The following is a 15428-nucleotide window of genomic DNA, read 5'->3' on the forward strand; positions in this document are numbered from 1 at the left end:
TGCAGGAGGCGCCCCGGCTCCGTCGCTACCAAGCCCCTGCCCCACGCCACACACCGCGGCGGGGCGGCCGGGCCTGGCGTTGCCGCCGGGGACTCAAGGGAAGGAGGCGCTGGCGGCGGCAGCGGGCTCGGCTCTTCTCCCGCTCCGCCCCGCTTCGCTTCCCCGCCCCGCCGGCTCCGCCCCGGAGGCCGGCACGCTGGCTCGCTCCCTGCCTGGGAACATGGCCGAAGTCGGGGAGGACAGCAGCGGGGCGCGGGCTCTGCTGGCGCTGCGCTCGGCGCCCTGCAGCCCCGCCGCGGCGCCCCCTCCCGGGCCGCCGCCCCCGGCCGGGCCGCCCGCCGCCGCCGCCTGCGCCGGCCCGGTGCTGGCGCGGCTGCAGGGCCGCGAGTTCGAGTTCCTCATGCGGCAGCCGGCCGTCACCATAGGCCGCAACTCCTCGCAGGGCTCGGTGGACGTCAACATGGGGCACTCCAGCTTCATCTCCCGGCGGCACCTGCAGCTCAGCTTCCAGGAGCCGCACTTCTACCTGCGCTGCCTCGGCAAGAACGGCGTCTTCGTGGACGGTGCCTTCCAGCGCCGCGGCGGCCCGGCCCTGCAGCTCCCGCCGCAGTGAGTGCCGCTGACGCGGGCTGGGTCAGGGGCGGCGGCACCGCGGTGAGGCGGCGGGGGCCCGCAGGGCAGGGCAGGGCCCGCTTCAGAGCGAGAGCCCGAGGCCTGCGGGGAGGAACCGAGGGCCTGAGGGGGTGGAGAGGGAGCCGTCATTCCCCGGGAGGGGACGTGGGGCTGGGTGCAGAAGGGCTCCCTCCGATGAAGGGGATGGTGAGGGGTCCTTTAGCCTGGGAGGTGTGTGTGCCCCTGGGAGGGAACGTGGGTCTAGCCAGGAGGTGGTGGTGAGGGTCCACTGCTGATGGACAGTGAGGGGTCCCCCACTGACCACAGAAGGCCTGAGGAAAGGTGAAGGAATGACTCTGAAGGAGGTGGTCTTGAGGCCCTCCCCAGACCACGGAGAGCCTGAGGGGATGGTGAGGCTCTCCTTGCTTGAAGCTCGTCATGGAGGGTGAGGGATCCTCTGCACAGTGGTCCTCACCTGATGGAGGGCCTGAGATGGCCGTGAGTGGTGTCCGCCTTGGCATGTGGATCCACCTCAGCGTCAACAGGGGATGTCCTCACCTTCCCAGTGTTGCTTGTCATCCATGACTGAAAAGGGGGTGATGTTTGTCAGGGCTGGGGCTGCTCCCTCTGAGGGAACAGCATCTGTGGAAAAAGCATTTGGGGCCCCTTGCTGCAGGGCACTCCTTCAGCAGGCTGTGCCTCATGGTCATCATCCTCCATGCCTGCCTGCTGACAGACTCATGGTCAACTGGTGGCCCTTGAGGGGGTTTCCAGAAGATAAATGAGAGAAAAAGACTTGTCAGTGGGCTAAAAGCTTGCTACTCCCATGGCTTGTCTTCCCTGGGAAAGATCTGGTGGAAAAAGCTGGGAAAACAGTTTGCCAGAGTGCTCATGTTAGGGTTGATGAGTTGAGTGTTGTTCCTGGTGACTCCCTGGGGCAACAGGAACAAAGAGGGAGTTGGGCCAGGCCAGAGGTGATGTTGCTCACCAGAACTCCTGGAGAGCAGGCACCCAAAGTGTCCTTGCTCCATTGAGGAAGGGGAGTGGGCTGCAGAAGGGTGTCTGTGCTAGGAACAAGGTGGTTGTGCTGTGGTTCAGATAAACCCTTGCAGGAAGAGGAGTGGGGTTGACGTTGATCTATTTCTTCCTCTGAAAACATTGTTTATGGTTGCTGAGCACTGTCTAACGACTTGCAGTGCTTCACCCCAGGGGTGGCATCCTGGTAGTGGTGGGTGATGTCATTCCTGCATGCATCTCTTCAGGTCATACCAGGCAGGCTGTCTCATGCCATCTCTGAGTGGAAACGGACTGTAAAGGCAGGAGATTAGGTTTTTGTTGTTTGTATAAAACATCTGTTTTCATCTGGCAGTTCTTGGCTTTGGTACTGTTTACCTCGAGCACCAGGGTCCTGGAGTTATCCCTCTCTGGACAGCCTGTTGCTCAGGGGAGGGTTTTTTAATTACTCATTTCCTCTGCAGGCTGCTTCATTTTGTACTTAGTAATTTAGTTATAACTCCCTAGCTGCTCGCTTTGAGGCGTTTTGGTTTGTAGCATGTTTCATTTTCTACAAGAGATGTCCTTTAGTGGCTGTTTAATTAATCTTGCTTTGTAAAACAAGACCACCCAAAGCCCAGGGCATTTCTCTTGTCAGTCCCTCTGGCTTTGGGTTTATCTGTGCAAGCTTTCTCCTCCCTGTCCTTCTGTTTCTTCAGTTGGTTAATCATAAGCACTGTGCTCGAAGACTCTCTCGAGCAGCAACTTGGTTGCTTACTTCTCTCCCCTTCCATTTGCTCGTGACTCCTGGAGTGGGAACGGCAGTTTTCCTTCTTCATCGCTTTAAAGGGAGGAGTTTAATGTACAGTTATGAACTCTGCACAATAAGGCATCCTCTTTGCTTGGCCACTGCTTGAGCTACATAAATAAACTGGATGCTCCTCCCTTTCTGACTTCCAGAGTAGGAAAATGTTTTGCATCAATCTAAAGGAATTTGCCCCCTTGCTTCTAGCAGGTAAACAACTACTTTCCTTCTACTGGCCAGTGAAGGATTTGTAACCCAGACCAGGAAAAATCCTGTTGAAGCTTGGTATACGGAGTCTTGATTGAGGCTTTACTGTTCTGTCCACTGTTGAGCTCTGCTCTTGACAAGTCAGACAGTTCCCTTCCAGTCACCCCCTCCACATGCATACACACACCCCCAGATCTCTCCCCAGTAAACAAAACAAAGGGCTGGTTGGTGCCCTTTCTTTTCTGTTAGAGGAGCCTGTGTGCTTACTGCTAGCCAACTGATACTGTCAAAAGTAGGACAGAGCGAAGACAGGCTGTAGTACACAGAGTTTACAGTACAAACCACTGTTTTTTGTGAACATTATTATATGGTAATACTACTTCCCTGTGTAATACAGCCACACCACCTCCAGGTACCAGCAGAATATACAGTTTATGTTAAATTTCAGGAAATAGTGGCCATTCCAATGAATGATTTAGATGGGAGGTCTTGGTCACCTCTGAAGAAACAGTTGTTTGAATAGTTGTCCCCTCCAACCTGTGAAGGGTAGCAGAAATGTGCCAAGTCCTATTTCTTTATGACCAGTGCAGTTACTTGTGCTGTTATGTTACAAGCAAAGGAGATGCTTGTGCATCATGAGATCATGAATGGAAGCAGGAAAAAAACCAAAAAGCATCTTTCAGATGTCATTCATACTGTTTGTTAAAAAAGTAGACCCTGGACTCAGAGATTCTGCTTCTGAGGTTTGTTCTCACTTTACTTTTTCTGTGTGAAACTTCTAACTTTAGGAGTAGTTATTCCTAAAATTTATGGGAAACTTGTGTGGAGGAGTGAGGAAAAGTTTCTGATACCTTTCTTGAAGACTGCACCTACCTCCCAACACAACAGACCTGTTCAAAGTCAAGGGCCTTTGAAAAGTTCCGTATCATTTCCTCCATCGACATCATGTGCATGTATAATCTGCTGTAACCAGAATTTCACTGGTGGGTGGGAGTATCATTTTGCACAGCTGTGTTGTTATGGAAGATTATATTTCACAGATGTGATGACATTACTGTAAAGTATAATTAAATGGTAATGACCAACAAGGAGGGCATTTCCTAGAGGTTAATGACAGTTAGGAATAAAATGGGTGGAAGAGTACAGGGCCCAGAATACAGCTGAAAACCCCATAATCTGTTTAATGAGTGCCAAACTGCAGCAAGCATTACAAATATAAATGAAGGTGAAATTATGGAAGTACTTACATCAAAAATAAGTGCTTTCAATCAAATTAAAGACTGATGGGAACTTTTTTTAGCTGCGCTAGTGGAAGCTGCAAATCTGTGGATGAATATCTGGGTATTTCTGTATGGGAAAAAAAAAGGAGAAACTAGATTATCAGTAGGTTATGCACTAGATTTTAAAGTATATTCATTTGATTTACAAGCCAAAATGTAAGGTAGAGCAGGAATACTGGGTAGCTGGAGACTGAAGACAGTAATTTTTCCCCCAAATGTATAGTGTTTATAGGATCAGGTTAATATTGAATTAATTATCTTTCTCTTTGTTATCTTCAAAATTGACTCAGTATTTTTAAAGTGACAATAACAAGTTAGAGACTTCCAGTAACTAAAATAAGCATTTATTTTATTTATATCCCCCACCCAGCCCCCTGAACCAAAAGAACTGAAGCAGTTGAAAGCGAAGCTTGCTAACCCGAATTTTAAGCAGCTGTGGGTCAGGTTTTCCAATGCTCCTAAGTACAAAAGTTCTGTTCACTAAAACCTGCAGATGTTGATTGAGCATAACCTGATAATAGCACTCGAGCTTTCTGAACTGGAAACTCAATAGATTGGAAAATGGTGCTTGTCTGGGAATATTTCATGGGATATTTGCTTATTGCTTCTGTGACCCTTTTGTATTTTTGCAGTAGCGATATTAATGGAGCTTGAAGTTTGTGTTTTTCAGTGTAAATGGATACTTCCAATATGAGATTTCTAGGTGTAAAAGTTTTTAACCTGTAGTTCTTTTAGCATTTAGGAAAGGGAAGAAATAAAGAAGATGCTTTTTAGTTTGAGCATAAAATACAAGAGAAGTAAATAAATGGATATATGAAATAGATTAAAACATGGAGCTAAAATAAAAGAAATACGCATATAAGCCCCATTATAAACTGAAAACTTACCATGCATGGGAAGTTTTATTAAGAGCGTGCTGCTTTATTTATAGTGGGATTTTCCTAGGTACTTAATAAACCTGACAAAAATAAACAGCCCAATAGTCTGAGCACATATCCAGATGCTGATCCCACAGATTGGGGGGTGTGTGTGTGTTAATCTTTCTGCATTGTGAGTACACAAATTCACTTCAGCATTTGAGTAGTAGGGGTGTTTTTGCAGTTAAGGATTTCATAACCAAGCAGAAAATGGAGAGCTAGATCCAACAGTCTTTCCACTTCCTTCTGTAAGGGAGGTGATTGTGCAGTCTGTTAGCCAGTAACTTGAGGGACTAATAAAAATCTAATCTAGAATTCTAATAAAGAATATAATCTAGAAGAATGAAGATCTGCTCAGCATGTCGCAGTGTTTTGATCAGCTTGCTAACCACTCGGCCTCCATTGTTGTGGTTAGGGTGATGCCATCATGGTGTGTATGAGTGTGGTATCCTTACATCTCAGAGGGAACTGCAAGCCGTACATACACATACTAAGGAAGTGCTGTGACCACATAACCACGACTACAGAACTAGTTGTTTCTGAAACGCTGCATATGTATGTTGACTCTGATAATTTTACTTCTTAAATATTGCATAATCTGCATTTGCAACTATTTCTTCTTTTGTTCTTTGAAGTGCATCATTTGCTTTGCTGCAACTTGTGGATGGTGGTTTTACTCTCACTTAGGAACTCTTTTAAAGATTTGCTGTCTCAGTGCTTCATCTTATATTTTCCTTATGTCCTTATTTGATTTCAGACTCTTTGAGAACAGGTTTTTTTTGTTGCACAGCGAGATAGTGATAAAGAATTACTAGAGTTTAATTATGGACTTTATGTCAAGTAATAAGTTTTGGCTAAGCTCAATTTGTCACAGGTTATATTAAACGTTTAAGGAAAGTTTCTCTCATGTGAAAATACAGCTCAATTTGTTGATTCAAAAATAGCTGTGCTGTAGGTCAGGTTGTGACTATAAACTAACGCTATGCAAAGCTCAGTGTGTGCTCTCTTATGTATTCCTTTAAATCAAGCTTGGCTCAGTTTAGCTGATGTGTTGATTATGAAAAGATTAATTTAACCCGAACACGCCACACTTGTCTTGTACATTCTTGTGCAGGGTCTCAGCTGTAAAGGCTTAAACGTAGATTCAAGTTGCGCTGTTGTAACTTCCTTGTGTTAACAAACTCTCAATCATGACATGTATGCTTAGCTGACTGGGGGATTCTTTCAGTTGGTACTGATGTGTGTTTATATAAATCTAGGGGATGAGTGAATGCACGAGTCTTTGCTTTTATGAAAACAGGAATAAAAATGATGAGATCTGTAGTAATTCGTATCTCGGTTATTCTGGTGCCAGCTGTGTGAGCATCCTCACTGCGCAGTGTCTGTTTTGACTTCCAGCAACAAATCAGAATAATGCTTTTTTGCCTTTTTTTCTTTTTTCTATTTCCCTTCCAGAAAATGGGACACGCAGCCTTGCACCGACTAACTGAAAGCATAAATGACAACCAGATTAATGGGATTGTTTTCTTTGTAAGCAAGCTCCTAGTAACTGTGCTGCCGTAGCCCTTTGGCGTCAGCTCTTCTGTGGGATGCTAAATTCTCTTGCTCGGTGTTGCAGTTTCCTGGAGGAGTAGATGTAGCAACAGGATGTTGGTAAAGAACAGGAAACTACTTGAATTTGCTACTTATGCCATGCAAATGAAGTCCTGCTACTGGCCCATGTGTAGTAATTAGTGTCTGCTATCCACAGAAGTGTTTGCAGCAACTGCAGAGAGTGGAGATTGGTGAGTGTGTTCAGCTGAGTGCTTGAGGGGGCTGCACACTGATACTGTGGGTAGCAGAGGTGACACAAACTGGTTAGGTGCTTGTTAAACCGCTGCTGGAGAGTTGACAGCTCCAGCTGAATTCGTCTTATTCAGGCTGGGTCTCTACTGGCACTCGGGTCCATATCAGTTCTTCTGACATGCTGATTTACTTTGAGGTCCTTCTTCCTCTAATGTCTGAGCAGGCAGCGTCTGGGTGTTCTGCCATGGGGCAACGTAACCCAAAATGCTTAGCAGACCAGACTTCACCTTACTGCTGGTTAGATGTGGATGAGCCAGCTTTCCCTTCCCAAACCAAGTGGAAATGTGGTTTAAAAAAAGAAAAGTCATGTGCTTTTGAGCTGGCAACATTAATGGAAAGGGAGAGGAATTATCTCATTTGCTTTTAGTACAGATTCTTTCCTCTCCTTTTCCTTAAAAGCAGCCCTAAGCACAGAAGCTTCTCTCGCATGTAGCCATACCTAACAGCAGCTTTGTTTTACGTGTCTTTGCCTTAGTCCCCATGCGTCTAGGAGTTTCCTGAGGTTGCGGGTTCATGGGTAGGAATCCACTTCAGGATTCCTACTTCAAAGAAAGAGAAGTGTGAAAGCAAAATATGCTGTAGATTTTAGTCTAGTGTATTAGTCTGTAGTGTGTAGACTTAGCCTACAGTGTCTATTCTATAGTGTAGTTAAGGGCTTTGTTGTCTTACAACTGCATATGTCTAGTACAGGCAGCAGAACTGTCTCCTGAATGTCAGCTATGAAAAAATATCTTTTAAGGTACTTCCAGACTTGGTTAATTGACTAATTGTGAGTACATATTATTGTGTGGTCTTAATGCATTCACTTCAGTCAATAATTCAGTATTAATCACTGAATAGTGTTTTCAAGCATTCAGAAGTCGCCCTGTATCAGTTGACTGCAAGACTCCTTATAAAAGCAGATTGATGAGATGCTTATAGAGCAGGTAAATCACTTAGGTAAACGCAAGCGACAATTCTTATGCAATAGTATATTCTTTGTTTTCATAGTCCAGACACAGTTTTACTAGTATCTATTCACTCTTGGCCACAAATGGTTTTTGCTACTAATTCACCTCTTCAGTTTCTTCAGAACAGCTCGATAAAATGCATGCGTGCATTCTGCCTGCATGGCACTTAGTTTTTATGAAATACATATTTTATTGGACAGTAAAACATTTAAGAATCTTAATGGCCTAATTAATACTCTGCATCCACTTCTGGCTCTTGTGTTTTGCTCTTCAGTATCGTACAGCTCTTTTTTTCATGTCCTTGTGCATTTTTAATCATAAAAAACTCAAGCAGTCTTGAGAGAGCAGTCTGTTAGAAGCCCGTTCTTGGAATATTCAGCAACTCTTAAGATGTGATTGATAGTCCCTTCCCTCCCTGCCCAATCTATTTTTAGTCATTTAAAAGCGAGTTTAATTCCTTGGGTTGTCTTTTGTTGTGTATGTGTGACTGACTGTGGTGGTTTTCCTCCCTCCTCTAAATGTCCCAGATACGTAATTTTCATGTTGCTTGAGGACATCTTGACAGTTTGGGAGAAATAAGGAAGAAATTAATTGGGGGCTCTGCCTTAGCTGAGGGAGCAAAGATGGACAGCCTTTGGTTCTGCTGTATATATTCACACAATATATACTGTGTGATTAGGATAGGAGGATAGGTGAAAGATGACTTTAAGCACATTGTTACCACTTACTATCCTGTTTCAAGAACCCCCTAGCATATGAGACTGTATTAATGTACAAGTAGAAGCCACTCTTTGAATTGTGGATCTTTTAGAACAGAATGGGAAGACAAAAGCACCTTGCAGAGGTGATCTAAGCACTATCATAAAGGATGTTCCTCCCCGTCTCTCTGAAATATAGCATGCTGTACCCCGGTTTTCTGCTTTGTGCCACTTAAGAGAGCCTTGGGAAGTTTTCCTACACAGTTTTAATCTTCCATCTCCCTTAGGCCACATACAGAAGCCACCGACATTTTGACTAAGCACAACTGGACTCCCTGCAGAGCCAGTTTGTGCACTTGCTAAAGGAATTGCTCTTGAGCAATTTAAGGCCTTTCCTCTCTCGAGGGCATAAGAACTATGGACTCTTAAATGCTCAAAAACCTGATTGTGTGGGAGGAGAAAAGGACGAGACACAGAAAGCAAATTTTGTTTCCACCTGGTGGGTAGACCAAAAACGTGTTTGCTTTTCATACTCAGGTTGAGGCGTAGCCCAAACTCGTAGACTCTTGGTGTGGGATATGTGCCAACAGCTATTTATTTATTGATCTTCTTTGTAATTGGTTGATGGCTTGTGTAAGGTGGTGTACCTTGGGCTGGCTGCCTGCCCACCGTGCGTAAAGGGGTGTTGACTGTCAACAAGCCTGGCAATTGGGTGGCTTTGCCTCCTTCTCCTGTGTCCATTCAGCTGTATAATTACTATCTATTTCCTTCTACCATGGCTCCCTCAAACACTGTCTAATGAGACAAGCCATAGTGAAACTGTTTTAGCACCGGGAAGACCTGCAGACAAAGTCAAAGGCTGGCACATGTTTCGCTGCTAATGTCTTTCTTTATGGACTATTAAGGCAAGCGCTGACGTTTTCTTCAGGCATAGGAATTCTTAGGAGAAAATTCCTAATGCGTAGTGGTTCAATGAAAGTGTTGCTGGTGTTTTGGGTTTTTGTAATTTTGTGTAAACAAGGCAGATGCAAACTGGTTCTTAGAATAGGTGCAGTCAAGTGGTTCACAGACTCGCACATGTTCTGTTTACAGTTGAACATCCCAGATCAGCACTTCACTGCAAACAGCCACCGAATGAACCTGGGAAACAAAAGTATTCTGATGGTCAGTGATTTCAAATCTGAGGTCTCTCGGTGACAAACCAGTGCATCCTCTTCTTCAAGTGGTTCACAGCTTCTCAATTTCATCCTGCTTTGTGCTTTGCCAGATAGTACTGCAAATGTGAGAATTCCCATTAAAAAGAACTGTAGCAGGGAAGGGCTAGAATCCTGTTCTAGCTGGTATTGCAAACGATGAAGCTTGCGTGAAGCTTCCAGGTAAGATACCTCTGTTAAAGAAAACTGTTTCCCTAATTCTGTATTTTATACTGAAGCACAGGAAGAGGAGCATGAGAATATGGCAGTAATATGACAACGTAACTCTCTAAAACTTCCTGATCTAAAGATAATGAAATCACTGTGGCAGCAACTTAGATATTTGCTGTTGTTTTGCAAGAGTCATTGTCGCTTCAGTTGGTTAAACTCCTTTCAAGGAAGAAACCCCTCAGTGCAGTCCCATGTGCTGGCAGGATTTAAAATGCCTTAATAATCTTGGGATTGTTTTACACTGTTTGCAGTCTTAGCCATGCCCTGCTAAAGTGGTCTTTCACAAGCCAGGCACGTAGATATTTTCCTCCTTCTGAATCACAGTAAAATTACGTTCCTTTCGTCTCCTTTCATAAGAAGGAAGATTGTGCCTAAGATTCTCTTCTAACCTTTATTTTCAATGTCAGTGTTTTGGATGCTGCAGGTGGATGTCACTTTGTAGACATTTGTGTGAGAGAGTCTCTGTGTTGCCCCAAACATTTATTTGGCTCTGAGTCTAGAAGATGTCAGCTTTTAAAACATGTAAATTACCCTCCGAGCTGCTTTTGAAACAGTAATCCTGGCTTCCTCTATTGGGTATTGAATGGATTGTGAAATGTCTTCAGAGGGAGTGGAACGGACCTGAGTGAACAGTTTGTGAAGTCTAACTCCATATGGATCATTTTTTATAATGTACATAAATAGCACATTAGCTCTTTCAAATCACTTTCTAAATGAACTGAACCAGCCTCAAAGGAGAATACATCATAGTCATGCTCTGTGTGTTAGAGCCCTCTTAGAGAGTCTGACTGAATTCAAAGGTTAGTAACATCCCACACACAAGCTTTTTCTGGCATATGTATGTGGGAATTAGGATCTTTTCCTGAGCTTTACTGAGGTTATTTTGTTTTGCACAGCCTTTGCTAATGTGTTTATAGGTAGCTCCCGAGCTTTGGAAGGGTAAGTCGTCTTCTACCTGGCTTGTGAGACCGTTCAAGGAATTGGGCTGGCTCCTTGAAAGCATACCCTACAATGATGAATGGCCCATTAGAAGAAAGTTGATGGCATTGCAAATGAGATTTACATGAGAATCAAACTGCTCTAGTGTATCCAACAAAGATGCTGAGACAAGTGCCTCTCTCTGTGATGGTTATTAGGGGGTTTATGAACTGATCTTTTCAAACAGTTAGTTTCTCCTCTTTCTCCAGAGTTTAATAGTTTCCCAAGGATCTGGATACTTGCAGTAATAAAGGAAGAGCATTCCCAAGAAGATGGAAGGTAGGATGAAAGCACGGATAGAACTGAAGTTTCATGTAGTCTGTGGGAGCTGTGGCCACATTTCTGTGGTGAAAGAGGCAGGATCTGTGGTGAGCTGGAAATTCCATGGCCATTGAGCAAAGTCTTAAAATGCCTGGTGTTGAGTTAGGTATGGAAATGAATAACTAGTGCTACTTGGAAAGGCCAAGTGTGGCACTGCAGTTAGTTCCGTGCTGTCACTATGTATTTAATTCTTGGTGTACTGCATAATTTCTTATTGAAAACAGAACTCTTTGTAGAAGCTGTTATAGGGAAGTTCCCCAGAGCGTGGGTGCAGGTGGGGCTTTGGCACTGAGGTAGGTGTTAATTGTGGTTTATGATGGAGAGAGAAATATACTTAGATGAGTGTTTCTGTCAAGATGAGCAAAGAAGGAAAACAGTTAATATTGACCTTTTTCTTTCAACAGAGATCAGTGGGAACAGCAGAGACTTGGAAAGCCTCTCAGGAAAGCTCTGGGATTTCAAAGAAGTAGGGAAGGAGTGAGAGAGGCTGGTGGTAGCCGTGCTCTGCTGAGTCACTTCTTGTGGTCTCTGCTGTGGTAGAATAGAAGCCATGCTTAGGCTCTTAAGGTTTGTCTGGAGGCGGGGGGGAGACTCAGTGCGTCATGAATGGGGGCTAGGCAGCCTTCTCTGGTGCTGAAGTGCCAGATGTGTGTGTTACAGAGCTAGTACTGGCCTTTCTGTGACATATCTGAAAAAAAACCTGAATGTCAGACTGACTACTCACTGCCTGTTGCTGCCAGAATAGCCATGGTTCAGGGGTCCTGAAGCAGCCAGGGGCTACGTGTCATCACAGGGGCTTGCAAGCTGTGGTTTGGTAGTACTGCCCTGGGACTGGGGAAAGTGGGATGTGAGAAGTCCTACAGGAAAGTGAGATAATTGTTCCTCTGATCCCTTGGCAAGGGCTGAGCAAAACTTACTCCTGATCCAACATTGTATGTAGTGTCTGCCACATCAGTCTTACAGTGGAGAGTTTGCCACCGCCTCTTGAAGGGGATAGGTGTAGGACAGGGGTGGTGACAGCAAAATATCAAAGTACCATCCTGCTTTGTTTCAGACAAGTTGCCTTTTGTTGTGTGCTTGAATTAAGTTAGTGGGGCAGCAAGTTAGCATGGGGGTGGATGGAATAACCTTGCTTGTCACCGTGGTGTATACTGTATTTTTTAATAGCATAAAACCGTGGCTGTTGTCAAGCACACACTTAAGAATATTTATCTCCACTGTTTTTTCTTTAAAGCTTCTGTTCCACTCTATAGTTCTGTCAATTTGATGTACTTTAGGTTTGTTTAATGGGTATTATCTGGTAGGGTTGGGATTTTGTTTTGATTTGGCTTTTTCTTCCTTTGAAACATCACACTGGGGTCTAAAATGGGGCTGATTTAAAATCAAGCACTAGAATATGGTGGGTTTTTTTGCCAGTGTTGTCTGAGTAGCAACTATATAAAATGTATTTCTGTGCCCTCCCTGATATGCCAATGAAGAGTTCTCCAGGGCTTTGTGGAAATGCTGGCTTAAGATACATCTTCGCTCTCTGTCAAAGCAGGAGTGACAAGTACAATGTTGATTCTTCTAAGATGGATACTGGCTTAACAGGACTGAAATGCTTGCTCTCATGGAACTCATTTTAATGGTCTGTAGAGGCCAATAATGACTAGAATATGTTCAGAGTTATTTGAACTAGGTTTGAAGAGGTACTTTGTCACCCAGTCTAAAAAGATACCAAGCCCTGTGATGAATGCTGTTAAAACCCCAGGAGAGCTCCTATAGGTCCTAAATACACATTTACCGTGTAAGCAAGGTGGGCTGCACTCATGAAGAGACACAATGGATCCTGCTCCTGAGTTGATTTTCGTGGTGCTGGCATGCAAGATAAGCAGGACGAGAGGAGTTAAATTTAGCTTGATTAGCAACACAGAAGGGAATCGAGATGACTGCACTGTAAATGGCAGTGGGATGAAATCAATGAGGGTAATTTATTTCCATGCATCTAAGTGGGTGTTCCCGGCAGTTTAACTTTGCCTTTTTTCTGTTTGTTTTAGAGAACCAAGAATGTTAATGCATTTAGTCCTTGAAATCCTTCTGTGGTTGCAGTTCTGGATACTTTAATGTTGTTGCATAGCGGTTGTTTTAAATGAACACCAGGTGCTCGTATTCTGTTCCTTTGCAGTTCCTTGTTTCTCTGCTCGCTGGTACCTGGTTCAGCAGCATGTGATTCTCAGTACTGGACTCTGTTTATTCCTGCTCAACGTTGTTTATATTTGGGAGCATGTTCAAAACTGTTTATGATTAAACATTGCTCAAACAGCCAGGTACAGACTTATTGACATAAAGGAGGCTGGGAGGAGGGAGTAGCTGGCTGGTCATCGGTGTCTGCCTCCATCAGATAGTGAAGTTGTACACGTGTCTGTGCAATGGCTGTGATGTGACAGACAGGCTGCTGCTCGAAACCATAGTGCCAATGGTCTGATACTCGTCAGCAGTCTTTTTTTCCTTTGGATGGTACAGTAAAAGCTCAAGCAAGGGAGTGTATGTAGGTGATGCTTGGGGTTCTGAAAGCATCCTGTGGTTCTTGAGTAGGGGACCACTGCCTTGGTGGCAAAGGCTTGCGTGCCTTTGAGGAGGGAGCTCAGACTTCAAAACATGCTAACAGGGTTATGACCTACAGGAGTTTTAACACGGATGCTTTCAAGTAAGACCTGTACTCTTTAAAGGACAGTGGTGTTATGGAAGGCAAGGAGGTTCAAATAGAAGAACGGGAGGCGAGCACTATTTAGCAAGATAAAGTCAAATGAAAATACAAAAATATTAGAAAGAAGGTAAGTTCATTTAAAAACCCAAACAAATAAAAAAAAAACATGATTTTTTTCCTGAAGCTAAACCAATTTGTTCCCTGGCCCCTTTTAGCAACATACAGACCAGAAGGGTTAAATAGCAATTTGGCTTTTAAAGGAGTCTAGATGCAGCCTGTTGGGGTTTGTTTGTTTATTTTAGAATAACAGATACTGATAATTTTCAGTCTTTAGGAAAAAATCAAAATTAAAATGCAATGTTGACAATCTCCTAAGGAATTTAACAGATTGATCAGCCCAACATGGAGAGGGATTTTTGCAGTTATAAGACTTGCTGATAAAAGTGAGATACACACAAATGTTGCACATAATTTAATAAGTAAATACTTTTTGGCTGGTGAAGAAATGGTTGATCGGATCTAGACCTCTACAGGCTGGAATCCCCGATTAGAGCAGCAGGGTACACAGGCTGCTGTGTGCACTGTAGAGTCTCTTAACTCTCGTTATTTTTATGTATACAACCACACACACAACAAAATAACATAATAGGCTTGCTGTGTGTTACAGATGATATCAGGCATCTGCAGTGCTGATAGTGAAACTTTCTGCTGCTGGCAGCCAACCTCATTTAAATAGAAACATCGTCTGTTCTTTGTGCCAGCCCACTTCTTCGGTGGCAGAATTTCATAGCAAGGTTTTTATATGTCAGGCCACTCGTTCTGACACTTAAAACACCTCCCTATTGCCAAACCAAAAAATAAACAGCAGCTTTATGGTTAATTTTAGACTTTAAGGACTGCTCACTAAATGTTCTCTGCAGGTAGGTAGATGTTGACATCCCTGGGAATGCAACTGCAGGTTTCCTCCATTTGTTGTTATACTTAGAGGCATGGTAAATGAGATAGACTTTGACTGGCAGAGTGGTGTTGGGTTAGGACATGGCTTACCATATGACACACAGCAAAAAGTTTACTGTGTCTTAACAGTTTGCTCAGAGACATGAAGTTGTTTATAGTAAGGACTACACAGGAGAACAGAGCAGCTTCTGTAATGGTGTGGTAGAAGTGGGGCCAGGATTCACCTTCAGGAGACTTGAATATACAAAAACCAATCAGACCAAGAAAAGCCCAAGCAATATTGATTAGAAGATGGATGTCACTGATGCTGCAGACTGATTTATATTGGTGTAAAATCACATCTGATTTTTGTGGGTGTAGGTAAGACCTTCTAGACTCATATGTTCAGCACATTGGCAGACTTGAGTTAGATCTTGCGATGCTTTGGACTGGCTGTACTCCAGGTAATCTGCCCTATGTGCTGCTGAGCTGCAGCTTGCTTGTTTTTAAAGGAATAGGAGCACTCAGGAGGGAAAGAGGTATTTGTCTTCTGATAGCAAGCCCTGTGCCCAGCACTCCTGGTTTGGAGTGAATGGCATATTTTGAAGCTGACGCCAATGTTTTGAAATGTGAAGCTAAGTGAGGTACAATTACAGGAACCACCTCTGTGTTTCTCTGGGCCTGGTGGATGGGCACCAAGTAACTACCATGTTGTCTTGGCATGCATATTTAAAAGGTGTTTTGGGTGGTGAGCTTTAACAGAGTTCCTGATCAAA

At 44.1% G+C, this 15428-nt stretch overlaps 1 protein-coding gene across 2 annotated transcripts in view; it reads left to right on the forward strand.

Moving 5' to 3' along the window:
• Positions 1 to 205: 205 nt before the first annotated feature.
• The window catches only part of FOXK1 (forkhead box K1), a 48207-nt gene continuing 32984 nt past the window's right edge, over positions 206 to 15428 (forward strand). For both annotated transcript variants that reach the window (XM_061473597.1, XM_061473598.1), the window contains exon 1: positions 206 to 609. In XM_061473597.1, coding sequence (XP_061329581.1) covers positions 221 to 609 — 389 coding nt within the window. In that variant the 5' untranslated portion in view covers positions 206 to 220. The remainder of the gene's footprint in view (positions 610 to 15428) is intronic.

Source organism: Pezoporus flaviventris, unplaced genomic scaffold, assembly GCF_033815535.1.
Source record: "Pezoporus flaviventris isolate CSIRO_AGI_PZ_B2104156 unplaced genomic scaffold, CSIRO_AGI_Pfla_v1 ptg000078l, whole genome shotgun sequence".
NCBI classification, from domain to species: Eukaryota; Metazoa; Chordata; class Aves; order Psittaciformes; family Psittacidae; genus Pezoporus; species Pezoporus flaviventris.